The 23,865-nt window shown below is 39.0% G+C and overlaps 1 protein-coding gene across 3 annotated transcripts in view; it reads left to right on the forward strand.

Moving 5' to 3' along the window:
* DUSP26 (dual specificity phosphatase 26) overlaps window positions 1-23,865 on the forward strand; it is a 175,579-nt gene that overhangs the window by 132,637 nt on the left and 19,077 nt on the right. For 2 of the 3 annotated variants that reach the window (XM_044083059.1, XM_044083058.1), the window contains one exon: window positions 1,338-1,552. In XM_044083059.1, the coding sequence (XP_043938994.1) occupies window positions 1,338-1,552 (215 nt within the window). The remainder of the gene's footprint in view (window positions 1-1,337; window positions 1,553-23,865) is intronic. The other variant, XM_044083060.1, reaches the window with a different exon arrangement.

The following is a 23,865-nucleotide window of genomic DNA, read 5'->3' on the forward strand; positions in this document are numbered from 1 at the left end:
AATTCTCAAACTTGACCCCCCACGCATCCCTCACTTTTGAACATTTTACTGCCCCTTAAACCTATAACCCGGAAACCAAGCCAGATCATGTCCCTCCATAAAACACCTCTATAGTGACCCAAGAACTACGATAGTTACTCCCTCCTGATTTAATTGATCACACAGAAGTACTCACTGTTCAGGGCACAGTTCAAACAATACTTACTAAAACAGTTACATTTTTACTGTCACATAAACTGATACCTCCAACGTCATAGTACCTTTACCTCACATATACTTGATCCACAGGATTAACTCACTCATCCTACACTGTGATTCATCTTATCACACCTTTGCTGCTCTAAACCCACTGCATATAACTTAATCATTAGTAGACTAGGTGGATAAATTCAGTCAGGTGAAGATCAATGTTTCATTTAATCTGTTTATATTACAAGGGTCATACTAGCTGCTAAGGTCTACATTCTCTTCTCCAAATGGAATACCATCTAGACCTTTATTTTATCTTCATCCATTTTAATCATCAACCGCTTCCTTCTGGAGTGCATTTCTCCAACAACCACTCCCTGCATACCTACTGAATTCTCTCCTTCTCCTTTCTTATCCATTGTCTCTAAAACCAATACTTCTAGTCAAATAATATCTTTCAGTTAGTTTTTGTTAAGTTTAAAGAATCATTTGGTCATTTGTTTCATGATCTGTAAGTGCCCAAATGGTCCCTCGCGTTTCCCATTTCTCTTCTTTCCTATTGTAAGGATGTCAGAAGACAATCTAGTTCTGCCTCTTGTGTTCTGATTATTCATATTATTTCCTGTTAACTGTCCTTTCTGACCTTTCACTTCTAGTACACAAGCATCCTTCCTTAGTCAGGATTACTAGCCAGAATAGCCCCACCTCCAATTTGCATATTAACATTATGTGCCACTCCCACTCTACAGTAACTGCACCTTCAGTGCAATCATTATGTTGCTGACATTTGACAATTGCTTCCTCCAGTGAAGAAAACATCAAGACCCTAAGGTGATGAAACTGCCATTTCTGCTCCCAGGTAAATATTAGTTGATTTATTTTGATATGTATTTATGGAAGATAATACTACTTGCATTTCAAGTTGCTAGATGGAACTCTCACTGTGGTATTTTGCTATGTGTCCATATATAAAGAATAATACTGGAATCTTCTCCTGTGATGTCTAACAGTTCCCTGAAAGTACAGTGTCTCAGGCAGACCAAAGCAATTATTTATCAATACAATGCAAATATATTACTGCAGGACAACTACTCCTGCATTTTGTTTAAATAAAGTAACTTTCAGCTCATCTCTCTTTGATCCTGCAGGGACATAGCAGCCGACAGGCATGAACTGAGACGACTAGGAATCACTCACATCCTGAATGCCTGCCACAGCAGATGGCGGGGTGGACCAGAATACTATGAAGGCATGCCCATTACCTACAATGGGATAGAGGCCCATGATTCGCCAACATTTGATATGAGTGTTCACTTCTATCCAGCAGCAGATTTTGTTCATCAAGCTCTGAAGCAAGGTGGGGGTAAGGTTAAAACATTAAAATATTTTGTATAATCTGCTTTAAAATCACAATAATACAGAATCAGTCTATTAGTGGACTGTATTTAAATATATATATATATATATATATATATATATATATGTGTGTGTATACACACACACACACACACACACACACATATATATATATATATATATATATATATATATATATAAATAACTCCTCTCTTTTTCCCTTGATAAAAATGGAATTCCCTTCCACCTTCCCTTAGAGCAATGCAGAATGTGGAAAACTTTAAAACTCAACTTCATTCCCATCTCTCCTCCACCTGGAAATGTAACTGCATCCTTCTAACCTAGCTTATCTTTACTAACCCTTACTAACCAAGTTGATTACAACTAATCAATGCTAACGTCTCATCATATATGAACAAATAACTCTATTACTTTTGAGTATATAAATATGTTGTGCCACTACTTTAATTCCTATTCAAAACTGCAGATTTGAAGACTCAACATTCTAACTATTACAGTTGGCTGTATAAAAATACTTCAAACTTATTACAGGTATCGTCTTAGGTTAATCATTGTAAATGCTTTCTGAATTTGTAAATATGTGTGTACCAATACTTATTCCTGTTATATTTTACTGTATAGTACTTTGTAACTGCGGTGGTGGTGCTGCGGTAGAGTTGTCGCCTCACAGTAAGACATTGTCCTGTTCGATTCTCAGCTAGAGCATCTTCTGTGTGAAGACATGCGTGAATGGGCGTACCTTCATAGAAGGTTGTGCGTCAGAGCTGGCAACTCAATCTACTGCCAATCATTAGCGGACCGGAGTTCCGCTGTGGCGACCCCTAACCAGGAAAAGCCAAAAGACACAACAACAACAACTTTGTACTCTTACTGCACTCTGTATATTGTATTGTATTCTGTATTTGTTGCAGCTTTGCTCCACGGGCCTCCACTGAAATCAGGCTCCCTAGGCCCAGTGGAAATATATATATATATATATATATATATATATATATATATATATATATATATATATATATATATATATACATATATCTTTCAGGGAAAGAATAGGCCTTCACCTAATAAAATGAGAATTAGTTATAAGCATCATATCACACCGAGAGAAAATAATTCATATAATGCAATCTAGAAATATGTACATATTGGTTTAAAAATGATAGATGTAAAATTGCATTGTTACAAAATATTTCATTATCAATAAAATAATGCTAGCCAGCTACTTTCACTATTCTGTAGACATTTGAGTCTATATACTTAAAAAAATACTGAAATAAGAACACTGCCTATAAATAATTGTATATTGTGTGATCCAAGTTCACTTTATTTAAACTACTAAAAAAAACTGAACTAATACACATCTTATCTAAACCTACCCTCAAATTTATAAAAATACAGAAATCCACAGTCTTAGTTACAACCTAACTAACCTGCAGTGATTAAGGGGCTTTACCATTAATACCTCCCAACATATTTAAAATCTGTAAATAACTAACAGCAGTGATCACGAAAAACAACAACCTTTTCCTATAATTCCTATGATACACAGGTGTAAATGTGCATTAGTTCACCTTTTATCAGCTAAATAATTTTAGATAAAGTAAATGGTACCCTTATAAGCACCATCACTTGAAATATTGGATTTTTCACCACTGTTCTCATTTTAATACATTAGGGTTTACTGACACAACAAATAAACAGCAAAATAAATAAATGACCTGATAATGACTTTCATATAGTGCAGTTTCTTGTATAATGTAAATATTGTATCATAACAAGATATACTACACAAATTTAACATAAACAAAAGTACACTGTTAAGATATTCCAAATATTAGGCATTTTATTAATTATAAAATTCAGTCTATTCCAAATTCTCTGAAGGATAATTTTCAAAAATTAATATAATATTTGAATCTGATACTAAATAATGAATTAAATTGTCATTCTCTTCTTTTAAATATTTATAAAATATTGTCTTTTAAGACATATGAGTGAAATGAAATGATTAGTTCATAGTAACATAAATTAAATAATAAATATAAATTAATGATTTTTGAATTCTCCACCAGAACTACTTTTTTGAAAAGCTTTCCCAGGATTTCACTAAAAGGTTCATAGCCATGCTAACTGACCAGTGATACATTAGTCAAATAGCATGACAGTGGGAAAATGTGACTGAGAGACAGGTATTTCTGCAACGCGAAAGGCATCATTATTGGCTGATTGCCATAGGTTCATAGGTTCATAGGTTTATACTAGGCTATCTGCCCTAAGGCATTTATAAGCCTAGCCCAAAGTTTTGTGGCTTACGCCACCCCTTATATGAAAAAATACTGTGCCCATTAGTTTGTTGTGCCTCTGTCCAGCAGTGACACAGAGATGATTCCCGGGGTAAACCTACGATCTCCCATCCACAGGTCAAGATTTCTCTTGAACAGAGCCAGCGAGGTGCTCTGCCTCACATGGACCGGGATTTTATTCCACAGCATAGGGAGTCTCTGAGTGATAAATCTATCCCTCCAGCACGTCCTATTTATATCCGTGCTAAGGTTTAATTCGCTTGCTCTAGTGGTTTTGGTGGATTTGGATTTTTTGAGGTGGAGCATGTCCATTAATTCCGGGTTGGACATGGCCTTGTATGTCAGGCACATGTCACCTCTGAGCAGACGGTATGCGACTGAATAGAGCTGGAGTTTCTTCAATCTGGCAGCATATGACAGGTTTTGGAGTCCCTTTATCCTTTTGGTGAGGAACTTTTGGGGTCTCTCCAATTGCTGCAGATGTCGGGTTTGATACATCCCGAATGGGGCATTGTACTCGATCATTGGTCTGATAAGTGAAGAGTACAGGGGAACAATGACCTCACTAGATCTGGATGTGAATCCCTTCATGATCAGGTGGGCAATGTAGAAGGTCTTTCTAACCACTTTAGCAACGTGAGTGTCAAAAGAAAGGTCACTGTCAACCTGGGTCCCCAGGTCCCTGATAACCTCTTCTGTGCTTAGTGGATTGCCACCTATATGTCTCTGAACTGAACATTAGCACTGATAGACTTGACCTTACTAATGTTTTCCCTAACAAGCCATGCATTGCATTAGCAGAGGTACCCACCCCCACCCCCACACACATGCACACACTAACCCACACTCGATTACTATCACAAAAAACATTGACTCTTATCTTGGCACAAACCAATGCACTCATATATAGATATAGATATACGTACATGCATAAATATATGTATACAGATCTACTTCAGTTTATTGAATGTCCGCATATCCGAAATTTAAAAGATTGTGACAAAAAGTTTGGAATCATACAAGAGTGAACCTCTCCAATAACAAAAGATTTAAGAATGAAGAACTAGCTGCTCCATTTAAAGATATCATTAAAAAACAAAAATCTACCTTTTGTACATTTTTTCAGGGTCAAGCCCCCTGTACCCCCCCCCCATATGGGGAGCTGTGCCCACCACACCCCCTGCAATTTTATATGCCAGCTCTGAGATCCCACTACAGTGGGAAGAAGGATAAATTTCCCAATCCCTACTGTACGGAGATCTTCATTCAGAAAGTCCAAGTAGTGTGTGACACCCCCAGCTGGTTTTTTGTTCTTATGACTTTTGGCATTGTAAAGGTTCACTTGTGTGATTCCAATCCTTTCATCTTGTTGAACATTCAATAGGCTAAAGTAGAGCCATATATATATATATATATATATATATATATATATATATATATATATATATATATAAATTCAACACAATAAATATGTAAGAAGAATTGCCTTTATATATATTTTTTTTACTGCAAGAATGCTTCCCTTTAAAGTAAATTCAGACTGTATTCTCAGAATTATTTTAGGATTTATGTGTACTTTTAGCATAGATTTAAATAATATAAATTCATGCTCTGAAACAGTGTTCAAATTGTCTCTGCTGGTTTAAGTTCTCCAAGTCTTTTGGGTTTCTATACCATTATGGTAATGGACCCCATTCCTAAGTCAGAGTATAATTAAAATTTGTGAAATTAGCATTGTTTCAGTCGTTGATGTTAGCCAAAAGTGCTTTCCGCAGCACCCACAATGTGCCCAGAACGGACTCCTCCTACACTTCATATGGAGTTACATGTATCAGTAGCACATCTAAATAAGGCTGTAAATTCTTTTCTTTGAGACCCATTGCTCCTACTGCTATTGGAACTGTCTGTGTATTCTTCTTCCACATTGCCCTCATTTCTGATTCAAATCCTCGTATTTTATGACTTTGTGCATCTCTATATGTAAGACACCATAATCACTGGGTGTAGCAATTTCAATGATCATCTAATATCAACTGTTTTTGTCTTCTTTTGGTTCTCTCGCATCTGTTTTTTGAACCGTTGGTAATGGGTGATCTCATGTGATATAAACTTCATCATTCTCTCTAATGCTTTGTGGCTCATTTTTCTAATGCTCCTCAGCTGCTTCATTATTATAATGGTGGCATAATCCCCAATGCAACAATCTTGCCATGTTATTACACCTTTCAGTATAGAGGCCCACTGTAATTAATGTGTCACATCCAGCATAAAGATGTGCGACTTTTTCCAGTTATGTATTTGTCTGTATCTCCCACATGTTCACACGTCTTTGTAAACCGACGTGTATATACTTCAGTGTCCTGAGCCACTAATATTAACCTTTCATCTTTTGTTTTAAATTCACCTCTCCTTAACCATTCCTGCATCAGATCCTGCTCAACATGATGTTGTTCCAGGAGTTTTCTGCCCTTGCAACTATATTTTTGCCTTTTCCACATTTCTTGCCTTCTCATCTGATCCTTCTCCTTATAGTCTTTCTTTTGTTTTTTTGGCACATTCAGTTGCTGCCTGATTTTTGTAAACTTCTGGATTGGTTTCCATTCCCACTTGACACGGTTATGCTTCTTTAAACTGATCAGTGAAGTCATCTTAGATTTGTTATCATCTTTCAAAACCTTTACTGTGTTTGGAGCTGATAAGGTCAGCAGATAATGTATGCAGTCCTACAATTCCATATCTATACATGTAATCATTTTCGAGGAGGCCCATATCTCCTTCAAAATGAGGGAGCTATAAGCATTGGTATACACTGATTTTTACATATTATTTGATAAGCATGAAGCATTTTTCTTATTTTCCTATTCATCTGATCCAGTATCTTTTGGGGCCACTCAGTCACCTCAAAACTGTAAGCTAGAGCAGGAAAAGCAAATTTGCTTATAGCTTGGACTCTGTTCATAGATGTCACGGCTATATTCAGTATTAATTTTAGTCTTCTAAAATATTCTTTACTGAGTTTTGTTTGCATTTGTTCATGTTTATTGCAGATCCTTCATTATTTTGCACATATTTATACACTCCCTGCTACTCAAGTTCCTTTCTGCCACATTTCTGTCCCAAACTGATATTTTCTTGGTACTGCAGCTTTCCTGCTTTAAACATTGCTTTGCACATTTATGAAGACCAAATGACATTCATCATCTGAGAAAGGTCGGTCACTTCTGGTTGTGCTTTCAGCTCCTCATCTGATGAACTCTACAGTATTAAATCATTCACAAAAAGAAGGTGAGAAGTGTTTACAATTTACTGTTGTCTGAGAGCCAAATTGTAACTATGACCTAATCTGTTAAATAGACAACTTAATGGATTAAGAACAAGCCAGAAGAGCAGCAGTGACAGAATCACATTGGAATACCCCCCAATGAATTTTTATCCCTGGGATAATAATCTGTCCCTTATCATGGCTTAGCTGTGAAGTGGTTTATCACTGTTTCATGGTTACTGTAATATAATTGATCAATGTAGGGTATATCTTATAGATCTGTAAGCACTCCTTTTTCATGAATGTGGGGTGCTGTCAAATGCTTTTAGTAATCTATCCATGCCATAGTTAGATTCTTCCCCTTTTTGCAATTCTCCGTTATGACTTTATTTAGCAACAAATGATCCTTTGTTCCATATGACTTCCTTTTATTCTTTGTTCCATATGACTTCCTTTTATTCTTTGTTCCATATGGCTTCCTTTTATTACCCTTTTTGTTGTACTGTCATGGCTGAGTTTTATTCTAAATGACTATAACCTCTGTTGGCATTAATAGCAGTATATAGTTTATACATCATCAGAAGGCCTCTAGTTTTTAGGATAGCTTTCAGTTTCACTTTTAAGGAGGAGCATCATTTTTCTTGTTAACCAGGTTGGTGTCTGTTCAGGGTGTGTATATAAGTACTTTTTACTTAAGGCTAAACCTTTGTGTAATGATGTTAATACTTGTAGCTCAAACCTAGGTATGACATCTGGGTCTGGGGTTTTCCATTTAGGAGCTTTTCTACATTTTTGATTCAGTTTCTCTGGCCATTACTTCATCCCGTGTCATATCATGTACATTTGAATTTCTGTTTTTTTCCCCTTCCTATCCATTCAGCATCTTTGTTATGTTTCACAGAGACTTCATAAATATTTCTTCAAAATGTATCTATTTCTTCTTTTTTGGTGGTGTTTCTCTTCCTTTTGCTTTGTTTCCCACTTCTCTATAAAGCTTTTATGGATGAATTGCTTACTCTGTCCTTTTCCTTTATATTTATTTGTGTATCTTCTACATTTTTCTGCCTGTGGTCATATTTTTAGTTTATTATTTGCAACAGTGTGCAATAGATAATTGTCTGATCTAATACCACATGTTGCTTTTATCACATCTTTTTAAGTATTTTTGGTTGATCTGTTCTCTTTTCTAAAAGTAACACTTCTTCTCTTAATTGCGTTATAGTTTTCGCTGTTCGCTACTTCCATGATATCATTTAATTTTTTTCCCTTCCTTTCCCTTACTGTCCTGTGTTTTTCTGGTAAGACTTTATCTGTTATAAATGTTGCTGCACAGTAATAGATCATATTTACTTCTGTTATTTCACATGTATTTTCATTAATAGTCTTGATTACTTTGTTCACTTGTTTCATCAGACTTCTAACATTTTGGATGTTACTTTCTGTAATCTATTTCTTTCATCAAACTTAATATATTTATCCATGTCTATTAAATCAACTATTCTGTTAGATCATTTTCTTCTAAACTGAGGGCACATTCTTTGTTCTCCATTTCTTGCGGGCATTCTACAGAATGTTACAGAGCATCTTCTTGTGCCACATTCTTTTCAGTTTCATCCTGTGTCATTCGTTGCTATTTCATATGGGAACTCACTGGCCTTATCATTCCACAACAATGACAGTGTCAGAGTTGCCACAGTATACCGTTCCTTCCCTTGCTGTGTGACTCCAACTGAACTTTTGTACTGGTTTCTTATAGAAAGCTCCAGAGTGTCGTCATATGGCAACTGATCAGATGTTTCCTACTCCACTGGTTACTCCTTAATTTGAGGATCCATTGCTGTATCCTACTGTAATGTTATCAAAATTAGATTTTCTACACTAAATCCTTCACTTTGCAGGTACTCCATAACCTCATTTTCTATGTCTTTAACTTCTCCATCACTAATCCTCTTTTTCTTGTTTTTTATATTGTAAAATTTTCAGTATCGGGATGCCTTTGCCTATATTTTTCTTCAATTATTTTTGGTGCTGCTCTTTTTATTGATTAGTTTTGCCTTTGCACAAATATTGCACCGTATCAAATCTCTCTTTCTTTTCCATTACCATATTTCTTCTTCAGATGTCTCCCACTCCTCCTGTTTCTAATTACTTTGGGAACTCATTGTCCCATCATCCTGTGACATAACCAGTGTTAGACTTTCGACAACAAATCTTTCATTTCCCAGGTATTCCACAACTTCAGCTTCTGTTTGTTTAACTTTACTAATATGTGTGATCTTGTTTTTGTATTGTGAAATTTTCCATATCTGGGTGCCTTTGCTTATATTTCCCTTCAAATATCTTTGGAGCTGCTTTTTTGTACTGATTACTGTGGCTTTCTCCTTTGCATAAATATTACACCATATCAGATTTCTCTTTCTTTCTCATGTCCATGTTTCTTTTTCATACCTTTAAACAATTTCTAGGTTTTGTTCTTTATATTTTTGCCCTTCCTAAGTCGTTTCATTTTTCCAAATGATCCAGTGTTTCTTGGTCTATATAATGTTTTTCATGAATCTGTTGTATTAATTAACACAAATTTGCATTTTAAGCTTTTGACAGTTTTTGCTGTGTGAGTAATTTTCTTTCCTCTAATTTCTCTCTCTTTTTGAATATCTTCTATATGGAAATTCTAACTCTTTTTTCATAATAGTAGCAATACATTATTTCTTTCTTCTCCTCCATAATCCATGCTATACATCTTTTTCGGCCTGTTTTTTTTTTTTTTTTGTGGACTGCTACATTCCTTCTACAACAGGGGCCATCCTCTCCCTGAGCCTGTCTTAACCCCATTGTAAGAATGCTTCCGTGTCTTAAGGATTCAGCACTGTCATGTTTTCTAGTTTTGGCATCGGTGTACCTACCAAGATCGGGCACTTTTATATCCTCCTGGGTCTTGTGCGCCCAGCTGTCTCTTTTTTTTATTTTTTCAACCTACTTCTGTCTGTGATATATGCTCCATAAAATACATTCTGTATATCAGTGTTGTCTTGGTGAGATTTTGTAAAAACAGGTCCAGCTCGTGAAAGTATCCTTTGCTTGCTGATTTATCATCTCTCCATTTAAATTCTCTAATGACATTGTGGTTGCGGATATAATATTTAAGCAAACAGAAGTGGAAAACCCAAGGTGAGTTACTATGGCTAACAGAAACCATCTACAGCAAACTCTTATATTTTATTCTTTATTTATTTTACATTTGTTGACCGGGATAGTCCGACTGGATATAAGTCCATTTTCAGTGGAGGCCCGGGGAGAAAAGTTCCACATACCAAAAAAGAGACAGTACATACATCACTGAGTGATAAACTCAGGCAGACATGTTTAGAAAAATATAGACAAAGAATACAGGTAGATATCAATATAGACAATATGCAGACTTATCTGATTGGCAAAGACATATCAGAAAATGTGAATATAGAATACAATCAGATCTCATAATTCACAATGCTTACACATTCAAATGCTGTGAGGCATAGATACTTGGCTAAACAGCAGGTTGGGTAGCAAGACATGTATTAGTGAAGTTGCTAGTCAGGTTTAGAACAAGAGCACAGCCAATGAGATGTGAGGTATTTTTTGAGTTCTCTTTTAAATAGGGGTTTTGAGGTTTCTTTGGTAATGGTAGTAGGGAGTAGATTCCAGATTTAACCAGTTCAGTTGGCAAATATAGCATCGCCTGCAGAGTTGTTGGATCAGTATCATTAGTTTATCAGCTGAGCATAATGGCATGGGGGCACTATGAGGGGTGAGAATATTTTTGAGGACAAGGGTGTTATCAGGTTGATGGAGTATTTTATGCGCTACTATAAGCTGGTTGAAACTGTAGAAGGGTAGGATACTCTAGCCATCCCAGTGCTTTGAGGTTCTGGCAATGGTGGTCCTAAAAGCCATGCCAGTATCGAATCTGGCTATATGATTGTAACATCCTGATAATTTGTTGAAATTGGTTTTGGATAGGTTGGTGAGTACAGGGGAGGCAAACATAACGGTAGAGAGGAGGTGTGAACTTGCAATAGCTACCCTAGCTAGGGGAGTGAGGAAAGGTTTGGCTTTGTACAAGGAGCCAAGGTTTTTGTTGACGGACTTAATAGTGTGATTGACATGTTTATCAAATTTAAGGTTGTTGTCTATTATTACACTTAGAAGCTTTGTATGGTCATCAGGGGAGATAATGGTGTCATTGCTAGATTTGATGTTGAAGGAAGGAGGAGAAATTCTATGGTTAGGGGAGAAAAGTAGTAGCAGTGGTTTTGTTAGGATTTAGAAGCAGGTGGCGATTAGCTAGCCTTGTTTCTACCATGCTGAATGTGGTCTGGGTGAGGGTTAGAAGTTGAGGAGGCAGAGCATATTAGCATTGAGTCATCTGCATATTGGATGCAGGTGGCTCCTGGGATGGTGGTGTGCAGATCATTGATAAAGATAGAGAAAAGAAGGGGACCTAGTATGGACCCTTGTGGGACACCTAGGGTTAGAAGAAGTTGGGATGACAGCTTCCTCTGCCCTAAGACAGCCTGCTGTCTACCATTTAGGTGGGAGTGAAACCACTGCATTGTGTGTTGGTCTAAACCGATGGTTTGTAGGGTATTGAGCAGTAGCTGATGGTTGACCATATCGAAAGCTTTTGAGAGATCTAAAAAGAGTGCTGAAGATAGTTTGTTGTTACGATGAAGATTGATTACATTAGAGAAAGATAGAAGAGCCGTGGTGGTACTGTGGAATGGCCTAAAGCCATGCTGAGAGTCGGCAAGTTTTCCATTTTGAATAAGAAAGTGCATAATTTGATTGTGTATGCATCTTTCCATGATTTTAGCTAGTGGTGAAAGAATGTCTATTGGTCTAAAGTTAGATAATTCTATGGAACTTCCTCCTTTATGGAGAGGTATAACGTGATATTTTCCATATTGCTGGGATGGATCCTTCTGAGATGGATCTGTTGATCAGAATAGAAATGTGAAATGCTATGGCATCAGCTGCTTTTTGGAGATATTCAGCTGGGACGTGGTCGGCAGCTAGTGTAGTAGGTTTTAGCTATTTGAGTAAGGTCCAGATCAGCTTGGTATGTACGGTTTGAAGGGTAAAGGTGGGTTGGGTGCTGGGTGGATCAGGGCTAGATGTGCCACAGCTGGTGTTTGTGTCTGATGGAGTGAGACGGGTAGCTAGAGACTGGATAGTTTCAGTAAAGAAGAGTTGAAGCTGTTTGTAATTTTTACAATGGATTTATCAAAGGCAGCTGATGGGGAAGGAGTGGTGGAACGGCCTGGGTGGAGAAGATTGTTAATACCAGCCCAGAACTTTTGAGGTTTTAGCTGATATTTTTGATGTAGGAGGGTGTAGTGAGTTTTTTGTCTAGCATGACAGATTTTTTTGGTCTGGTTCCTTAGCTGCCGGTATCTTTCTTGGTCCATAGGGGCTTTGATAACATGCCACCTGGCCCAGGCATTGTTTCTTAGTTTAATTTTAGTTTTTGTTTCTTTAGATAGCCGCAGTGCAACTGTGGCTTTTACACGGATGGTACGGGTAGGAGCATGGTGGTTAGGGATAGCCAGAAAAATCTGGTACTGAAGTACTCAACTGCTTCTTGTAATGGGAGTAATTTCAAGACATTCCAACTACATGCTTTGAGTTCTTTTTGGAAGTTGTCAAGGTTAAAGCTCCTGAAGTTTCTTATAGTTTTGTAAGTGGGCTGGTTGGAAATGTCGGCTTTGAGCCTAATAATATAGGTAAGGCAGTGATTACTTAGATCATCGGGTAGTGTACCTGACTTGTACTTTTGGGGGTGGCTGTTAATAAGTATGCAATCAAGGATACTATCTTTGACTCTATTTTTGCTAAATCTGGTGGGGGTGGCAATGATGTGAGTAAACCCATGCAGGTTTAAATGGGTGGAGGGAGTTTCAGAGGAACAGGTGTTCCAATCAGTGGTAAAGTACCCCAAGACAATGGTTTCCTGGGGATAGTTAGAAGCTAACGAATGTAAGATATTTTCTAGAGTATTATCATTCTTGCCGGGTGGAATATAAATACTGACAATGTATCTGCATTTATTTTTGTTTATTATTAGTTTGGTGATGAGAATTTCTGCATTGCCAAACTGGGGTGGCTGTTGGGTGTCAATTGTTATTGATAGGGTAGACTTGTATAGTACAGCTACCCCGCCACCTTTCCTAGAGATCCGGTACAGTCTAAGGATGTTGTACTGTGGAAGGGTTATTTCATTATCTTTGGTTATTGGTTTTAGCCAGGTTTCTGTGAGGCAGAGGATATCAGGGGAGTGAACAGCTAAGAGTCCATGTAGTCTATGAATCTTGTTGTTTAGGCTTCTGATGTTAAGATGACAGACCAGAAATGAGTTTGGAAGTCTTTCAATCTGGGTAGTACACACTGGGTTGTTAGATGGTGTGCTTGGGTGTACTATTGTGGATGGGCCAGGGTTGGGGGTGGATGTCTCCATCCTTCATAAGATTAATTTTTAAGTTGCTTATGAGTCTTAAAAGTTTATGATTTTTTTCGTAGCTTTTGGTTTTTAAGCTAATGTAGTGGTATTTAGTGGGGTGATGGTTATTGGGGGGCAAGGAATTAGGAGAGGGGGTGGTTATGTGGTGGATAAACTTATTAAATGCTGGGTTGGTGTCTGTTTCAGAGTTTATGGATTTCACGATGCTGTACATATACATAGGAGCTTAGGTGATAAGGAATGAATAGCAGGGGTACTAAGGGTAGCAGCATTAATGTTTTAGCTGTAGTCATAGTAAATTACTAGGATAGGGTCTGTGTTGAGTGTATGTGGTTTATAAAAGATTAGAGAGAATAGAATAGCTATGGGTGAGTTAATATGGATAGTGGGGTGGATCGAGGGTGTATTATTGTGTTAGAAGTTTGCTGGGCTCTAGGAGCACGTGTAGTTGGTTAGCTAATTAAGGGGGTATGCCAGTGGTACTATAAATGCAGTACTACCAGGGAGGATGGGATATGGGGGCAGGGTAGGGTGCGGAGTGAGCGAAGTGAGCGGAGTGGGGCTAAACCAGTAAAGCAGATGCCTAGAGGAAGCATGTGCAGGTATGAGTTACAAGCACGCCTTTTTGTTTCATTTTAAATGCCCAATACTCTGTTCCTAAGTCCTACTGTTAAATGAGTTACAAGCACGCTTTTTTGTTTCATTTTAAATGCCCAATACTCTGTTCCTAAGTCCTACTGTTAAATGAGTTACAAGCACGCTTTTTTGTTTCATTTTAAATGCCCAATACTCTGTTCCTAAGTCCTACTGTTAAATGAGTTACAAGCACGCTTTTTTGTTTCATTTTAAATGCCCAATACTCTGTTCCTAAGTCCTACTGTTAAATGAGTTACAAGCACGCTTTTTTGTTTCATTTTAAATGCCCAATACTCTGTTCCTAAGTCCTACTGTTAAATGAGTTACAAGCATGCTTTTTTGTTTCTTTTTATATGCCCAATACTCTGTTCCTAGGCCCTACTGTTAGAAATTACACAGTTCCCTGCCTGAGTCTCAATTTACAATGCAAAGAGCCCATTTTCCAATTCCCTTTTGTAGCATGCTTGTTTCACTTAGTTTATTGAGAAATGCACTGTTTGGAAGTGCAGAGCACACTATGCTCATCTGTTGAACAGTAGAAAGCACGCTGTTTTTACCTTAACTGGGGAAGAAAGAAGGCTACAGGAAAGTCTAACCCTTCCAACCTAATGCTTATCAGCATAAACAGATTATAAGTGGGAGTTATGGGGACATTCACCGGTGCTTTTTTGGACCCAGTTTGTTAGGTTTACAGGTGACAAGATATTTAAGTGGATATTGCACTTATTAAAACAAGTTCCGTGGTGTGGAAAGTCTTCCGTGCTTGTTGCTATTCCCGGAATGACCCCATATGTTTTTACAAGCCTTTCAGAGGAGGGGAGGTAGGAACACCTCAACCGACTTGGACCTAATGCAGTGGTTAATTTCAATATTCCCAGCAACCACATGAAACCTTTAATTGAAGAAGAGAAAACTAGGTGCCTTTATGAGATGTGCTGGGTTTTCTTAGGCAACCTTGTTCATGCATGTTGCAATTCAACCCTTTGAAAAATAAATCAAAATTCAACTTCCTAGTGAAAAGTTGAAGATCTATTATAGTTTGGTCATGGGAAGCTTTCTTGTCAGGTACAAAGGTTAAACCTTTTTGAAACAGTTCTGCTACCTGTTCATTAAATGCAATGTTACTGTAATTATATACCTTAAAGTAACTTAAAACTAGCTGCCTTTATGAGATGTGAAACTGTATCACTTCTTCAAACTATTTAAGTGCTTTGTATGGGTTATACTGCATATTGTTCTAGAAAATTATAGCCTACTGTCATATGTCATAAAATTATAATGTTTGCTCACAGAGCCGAAACTATCTTTTGGATGAAACTTTTAAACAATAACATATTACTACCTGGTTTGTACTACTGACTATTTTATTTGTTCATCCTAGAACTGATGCATTAGCCAGAACATTTGTGTTAGCTGTCATGTTGGGCAAGTCATGTGCATGGGCTTCCTTTTTATTACAGTCAACATTGGTTGGTATTGAATGACATTACTGCTCCTCTGTAGGACTACATAAAATTAAATAGGTATTTTCCATAAAATTATCCTATATTACAATCATGGTCAGTACAAAATAAATACATATTGATTGATTGATTGATGTGTTTCTGTATGTATGCATGAATGTATTTATTTATTAGCATTTATTTACAGGGGAAGTGTGACTGGACCACAATGGACATATACCTCTAAATCTGGGAAATCAGTACAGGTTTTATTTTAAGATACAATTTTATAAAGCCCAAGTGCTTTAACCACATCATTTCTAGCAATAAGTTTCAAAACTTTTTTCCTGCTTGAATTCTTCATGCACTGCAGAAAAGAAAAAAAAATAATTTTTTTGAAAACCCAGATATATCCCTTTCCATGTCCATTATGTGGGTATCTCAGATTTGGTTGTATAACTTAACAGAAGGGTTGGAGGAGTTGTTGAGAATATAAAACATTAGTTCCATGTAGGCATTTGTTACCAGCGCTGTGTGTGTGATTTTCTGTATTTATAGAGAACTTCTCGCATCTTTGTCCCACATTGTCACGTTGGATGAGTGAATGATCAGTTTACTAGATTGAAGCCTATTGCACATGTAGCTGTCTTTCCATTACAAAAAAGCCAAGATATAGACAGGCTTATATTGTAGGATGCCCTAAAGAAATGTTACATGAGTCCCCTTTGTGTTTCAGAGGATTAAAGCTCTGGCTGTTGCCCAGATGACCCAGGTTTAGTCAGAGGCCCGGGGCCTAAGGGAGTGGCAAGGGGAGGAAGGGAAGAATTGGCCAGCGCCATCTTACCTAACCAGGAGAAAGGGAAGCAGTCTGAACTGTTGAGTGACTGGTTCCTTGTAAAAGTACAGACAGGACTGGTTCCTTGTAAAAGTACAGACAGGACAAGACATCTCTACCTCTGAGTGTGCAGCATACAGGAGCTTCATTCAACAGGACCCAAAGAATGTGAGCATACCTTAGGAACATTATAATGAGAGTCCATGTATATCATACTGAATGGGAATGCCGGTCAAAGGGAAAAAAAGCATCCACTCTGTGTGACCCCCAGTCCTATTTTTAACTCTTAACCTTGATGCCCTATAAACAGTGATGGGGAGAGCATGTAAAGGGGACTTTATTTATTTATTTTTATTTTACATTTGTTTACTGGGAAAGTCTGACTGGGCCAATGGCTCATTTTCAGTGGAGGTCCGGGGGAGAAAAGCTCCATTACATAGATACAATTTTACGAAAATGAAACAGTTACAGTGGGAAACTAAGAACAGCAGAGAGAGACTCCATTCCATCAATGCAATTTAATAAATAAGTAACTGTGCAGTACAGTAAGCTATTAAAAACAAATAGATTAGAAAGATGATATACACAAACAGTAGGTATATAAGATTAACACGTAGGTATATATTAATGTGTTTTAAAGCCATCTGTTCTGCCTGCTCTGGTTTTCCCGCCAAGCACTACTTAATTAGCTGACCTGTTAACTGTTTAAATCATTCTTTAGAGCCTCCTGGCTGCTTTTCTGCTGTTTTAAACATTTTCTCAGTGTCTCACTGCTATTTTTCTGCTTTGTTAAACATTCTCTAATGTTTCCCGCTGAAACGAGGGTAGCTAGTAGCTGTAGCATAGTCCAGATCCAGACTTGCTGCTTCTGGAACTGTTTGTAGTAGTTTGTTTGTTCTGAGCATGTTTTCTGGGCCATCTTGGATTGGGTGGGGCCTATTTGCACTTTTGTGAGAGAATTGTGTTGATTGGGACCTGACTGATACAGAGCTAGGGCTTGGAATAAGCATCCTCATTGCTCCTTTTGAATTTTGTTAAGAGTTTTTTTCATGTTTTAGCTTCTGGTATTTAGGCCCTGCATCTGAGCAGGTTTCTTCTTGTTTGTACAGAGCTGAACTGAGGTGGGCTACCAGCCACAACTCTTAGCTGAGATACCAGATGACTAGAGGCTTCTGAGCTTCCAAAAAACATAAGTTGCCTGTTTTTTTTTTTTTTTGTTGTTGTTTATTTATACTATTTACTGCACTTTTTATTACCTGCTGCCTTCTTTTATACTGTATTTATTTACTGTGTAGTAAAGTACACTTTTATACTGCAATTTCCTGCTACACTGTACCTGTAAAATTGCAGTTGTGCGCCAAAGCTGGACAATTAAATTCAACAAATTTTTCCTTAAAACTTTGGTAGAAATATACATTCACCAAGCTCCTCCATGATCGTTTCTGAAAAGCCACTCCTAGTGACAACAGTCTTCAACCTAGCATTATGGACAGTTATACTGCCCTTGTTTCTCCTGCCAACCTTGTTGACTTGGCTGTCTTGAGGCAGTGAAGCAATGTACACAGACAACCCTCAACTAATGCAATTTAGTACAGAATGCGAGAGATGTATTTACACCAAGAATCTAGAATCCATGCTCTCTCTTACTCAAAACAGTAACACGGAGAAGGTCGTCAACTCACCCACCACTACATATTCATACACATAGTACACATCAAGCAATAAATCCACATATGCAGAGGTTCTGTCAAAAAACTTACTGAAAGACCAGAGACCTCCAAAACACAAGTCTCCTACAGCTAACACAGTCACCACAGCACCAGTGTCTTCACCCACCAAGCCCATAAGGCATAACACTCACAAACTAAGTTTTCTTGTCATTGGAGGCTCAGTAGTGAGACACACGGATGTCCCACTGACCAGGTTGGACAAGGAAAAAGTCATGGTCAGCTGCCTGTCCGGTGCCAGGATTCACCAAATCACACATGTACTCAGGTCTCTCAGCAACAAGTACCATTATGACTCTGTCATAGTTCATGTTGGTGTGAATGACCTGAGACATATCTCTCTGGACTATATGAAGAGAGACATGGTTGAGCTCTCTTGATTATGTGTCCCAGACAGGTATGTCCCTAGCCTTGAGCAATATACTACCCTCACCTAAAATGATGTCACAGTATGAACAAAAAATTATTGATTTCAATAATTGGCTTAGTTTTTGGTGCCATTCCAAGGGGATCCAGTTCCTGTCTAAGTGGGAAGCTATGGTCGACAAACCTCATTGCTTTGCCAGAGACGGTTTGCACCTGGCACCCCTAGGATTTCAGCTGCTGGCAACGGCTCTTGCCTCCCCCATAGTTCCTTTCTTAGGCAAGGTCTCGAAAACAACATTACTAACATGAAATTAACCAATCAGAACAAAATAGGGGTCATGCTGCTAAATTCTAGGAGCTTAATCAAAAACTGCACTCCCTGGAAGCACTTCTGTCACTACAAGATGTAGATGGACGTGTGTAGGGACACACATAGATAATAATCTAGCCTTTGATCATCACATGTCTACAGTGTTGAGGAAATTTTTCTATATTGCTCAACCTATAAACAAAGGTATCGCATCTAAGTCTAAGGAAGTCATTGCTCCATTATATTCGGCATTCATCAGACCTATCATTGAGTACGATGCTCCCTTTGGTATGTACCTAACCAGGCATATCCAACAATTGGAATGTCCACAGAGGTTCCTCACTAAAAAAATACAGGGCCCTAAGTAAAATGTCCTCTGCAGACTGCCTCAAGGCTCTATCCCTGTATTCTGTCTCCCGCAGGCTTTTGAGGTGAGATCTATGCCTGACATATAGGGCATTGTCAGACCCCACTCTGATGGACCTCCTGCATATCCACAAAAGAAACAGCACAAGACTTTACCCATTCTAAAGATTTAAACCTTGCCTGTGATATAAATAGGACCTACTGGAGGGACAGGTATGTATCCCAGAGATTACTCAGCCTCTGGAACAGGCTCCGCATTCATGTGAAGCAGAGATCCTCTCTAACTCAATTCAAGTGCATCATGGACAATTGGATGGGTAACAGGAAATTCATCCCTGGTTTGGCATCTATGTCTCTAATGGACACAGGCAACCTGCAAATGGTTCATCTCCCAGGCCATAACTTGTAAACGTTTCATCTCCAAAATCCTGCTTACACTTATCAAGGGTATCAGAACTTGTCAGAGACTTGAGATGCATGGCTAGGCTTAAAAAGGCCCTTGTGGATGTTAGCCTAGTGAACACCTATGAACCTATGTCTGTGCAGTCACAGAAACCTGGTTTAAGGCTTCAGAGAGTACCCTAGCCCTCCAAGCCTAAAATGCCTTCCACACCTTTAGACTGCAAAATGAACATGTGAAAAACAAAGAAGGCATTGCTTCAGTCTTTATTAGAGATAAATTCACCTCCCGTCTAATTAGACTGGACAATTCCATGGAGTTGCTCCAAGTCCAGGTTACAGTGGGTAAGACCTGCATTCAGGTCTTAGCTAGCTATAGATTCCCCCTCCATGGGTCAAGACACCCATGAAATCTAACTAACCAAACTGAAGACAATCCATTTTTTTCTAAACACACTGGTTTTGGGGGATTTCAATTACCCCACCATCAGCTGGGAAACCTACTCTAGCCCAAACTCACTAGCACAAATGTTCCTTGACTTTGTGAATTCAAATGCCCTGGAACAAATTGTCTGTACCCAGACAAGATGAACAAACATTCTAGATCTAGTCATCACCAACATGTCAAACAGAAGCACTGATGCAACTGTTGGTCCCTCATTAGTTAAAACTGACCACAAATCAGTCATTCAAACTGACACACCAGAACTCACAAAGGGTGAATCAAACTAAAAAACTTCACCAAGGCAAACTATACCTTCCTAGGTGCAGGGCTGGTGCTAGCATTTTGGGGGGCCCCAGCAAAGGTTCAAGTTGGGGGCCCAACTCGAGAACATAAAGTGTTACCACATTGCCATCGCACCCCCTTCCCTGTCAAGCTCATCCAGCACAATTTAACCACTAGTGTTACTACATTCAGATCATTAAGAATTGATATGCCAAGCCACACACTGGCATTTAGTACCAGAATTACATTACGACAAACCCCTGTACCACAGCAATTTAGCTACTCACAGGTACACACACTGACTGGCATTTAATACCAAGGTTACATTATGACAAACCCCTGCACAACAGCAAGGTAGCGACTCACAGATACACACACTGACGGGCATGTAGTACCAGTGTTACATTACGATAAATCCCTGTACCACAGCAAGGTAGTGACTCACAGATAGACACACTGATGGTCATTTAGTACCAATGTTACATTATGATAAACCCCTGTACCACAGCAAGGTAGCCACTTACAGGTGCAGACACTGACTGCGTACTCAACTGCCCAGATTTTCAAAGAATGTCCAGATGTGACTCGTGTTTGGTCTGTTCCTCACAATTTGTAGTTTTCTGGATTTTTTGTGGCAAATCATTGATGAATGAATTCATTAAATGACAGACATTTCAGTTTAACTTCATATCCTTCAAAACATGCATGGTAACACCTTTTATTCTAGCAACTTTTTCAGTTTATAAGAGCAATATTTAAAATTTGCCCAGATCTTTCGGGCTGGAACCCCATTATCTGTGGCTTTGTCCAGATTTTGTGCCATGAGATCGAGAGCTATGACTGGCATTTAGTAGCAATGTTGTTACATTATGACAAGCCTCTGTACAGCATCAAGGTAGCCAGTCCCACAGATGTACACAGAGACACCCACACTGACTCCCCACAAAGACACCCACACTGACTGGCATTTAGTAGCAATGTTGTTACATTACGACAAGCCTCTGTACCGCATCAAGGTAGCCAGTCCCACAGAGGTACACAAAGACACACCGACACAGACTCCCACAGAAAGACACACCGACACAGACTCCCACAGAAAGACACACCGACACAGACTCCCACAGAAAGAGACACCGACACAGACTCCCACAGAAAGAGACACCGACACAGACTCCCACAGAAAGAGACACAGACTCCCACAGAAAGACGTACACACACAGACTCCCACAGAAAGAGACACAGACTCCCACAGAAAGACGTACACACACAGACTCCCACAGAAAGACACAAAGACACAGATTCCCTCACATAGGACAGAAGCACACTAAAACAGACTCTTGCACACAGGACAGACACCCACACATGATAAAGACTGCACTACAGCAAGACTGAACATTAATACCCACACAGACAGGACAGAGGCACCCACCCCCACAAGTACAGAGAGAAGACCAGGACAAATTTACTGCAAGACTGAACATAAACCCACACAAGATTAAGTCAGCACTACCACAACACAGAACTGAGACACCCCTCCCAAACACAAGATAATGACAGCAATACAGCAAGACTGAAACAAGCAGCATTAGATAAACTGACATCACTCAAGGCAATTACTGACATGCAGAACAGTCACACTGCAGATGTACACAACAGAGCTATGGGACACAGAAAAGACTACAGACAACATACAAGGGAAAGCCATGGGGATTACAGAGCCTGAGGCAGACGACTCAAACCCAAACAGAGAGCGCAATGGGGAATTACTGTGTCTGAGGCAGACAGACTCAAACCCAATGAAACACAGAAAAGAGCCATGGGGATTACTGAGACTGACACAGAGACTCAAACCCAAAAAACACACAAGAGCCATGGGGATTACCAAGCCTAGGGCAGACAGACTCAAACCCAAAGAGACACAAGAGAGCCAGGGGATTACTGACCCTAAGGCAGACTCAAACCCATGCACAACAGAGTAATGGGGATTAGTGAGTCTGACACAGGCAGACTCAAATCTAGAGAGAAAAAGGTGAAGACCAGTGTCATTCGTCTTCCATGTGCATTTACCTCTTCAGCTTCTAACTGCTGCCACTTGTCTGTTCTTACTGCACTTCTGTCCTAGCCCCCCAACAAGTTCTGCCGCTCCCAACTGTCCTAGCATCCTGATGAGTCCTGCCACTCCCCTGCTGCTCCACATGAGTCCTGTCGCTCCTAGATGCATTTGCCTAACATCCCACTAGTTCCATCCTCATGGTCCTACCTGTTGGAGGTAAGCAAAAAAAAAGTGACTATACAGCATACAAGCCACACTAAGGTGCTACCTGAAATTTACTGCCTGAAAGGAAATATGAGCACATACCTACAGTGTTACTGGGATCTTACAAATTTTCTTCTGGACAAAGTCTTCAACGAGGCTGCCATGTGATACACTTTGTCCCACTTCATGCTCAATTGAGAGCACAGCTATGCCTGAAAGTCTCTCCTGACTCATTGACAGATGCAGGTATGTCTTTATGACTTTCAGCTTAGAAAAGCTGCGTTCTGCAGTAGCCACTGTAACGTGTGCAGTCAAATAAATGCGCAGTGAAATATAAGTATTTATATATATGTCTTGCAAGTGGGTAAGAATGAGGAAATTTAACACAGTCAGTGGTGATGATTCATTATCAATCATTCGAGAAAGGCATTTAAGTTCGTGTCCAAGGCCAGAGTCATCAATATCACAGTAGCCACTTATCCTGTCAGTCAGTTGTTCTTTCAGAGCCTTGCAGTGTTGCAGCAGTGTGTCTTCTGCAACATCACTCAAGGCTTTAATATTTGATTAAAATCCAAAGGCCTTATCAAACTCTGAAAGCTGCTCAAACCGGTCAGTAAACGATTGGACTAGTGTGTCCAGCAGCACATTGAAGAACTCTACATGTAGTTTTCCTGCTGGATCCTGTACAGTCTCATCTTCTCCTTCATAGTCAAAGAACCACTTTACTTTCCTCTGTCTCTTTTCTTGAAATGTGGTGCCAACATCCAGTTCTTCCGCTATCTTGGAGGCTTCACCCATGGCATGTTAAAATCCTGTCTCTTTGTAATTCTTCAGCAGGCCATAGTGGATGCTAGCACTTTGACACATATCGAAATATCAACAGAAGGACTCTGCAGAACTTTGCTTGCACGATTTACCTCTGTCAGCACATCATACCAAACCACTAAACATACAATGAACTGGTATGACATAAGTTCTGAGCACAGTCCCCTTGCTTGTTGATATGTTGCAGCATCTTTGGTACGTACTGCTTGACCTATCTCCTGTAATGCCTCAATGACTCCCTTCAACTGAAATCTTACTGCCTAGATGAGTCTATCCTGAATTCCCAGTGAGTCTCCAACAGTGGCTTCACAGTGACATTTATGTGCCGTTTCAAGACCTGCCATCGGC

This window comes from Protopterus annectens, chromosome 9.part0 (assembly GCF_019279795.1).
Source record: "Protopterus annectens isolate FY-2018-M chromosome 9.part0, PAN1.0, whole genome shotgun sequence".
Classification (NCBI taxonomy): Eukaryota; Metazoa; Chordata; order Ceratodontiformes; family Protopteridae; genus Protopterus; species Protopterus annectens.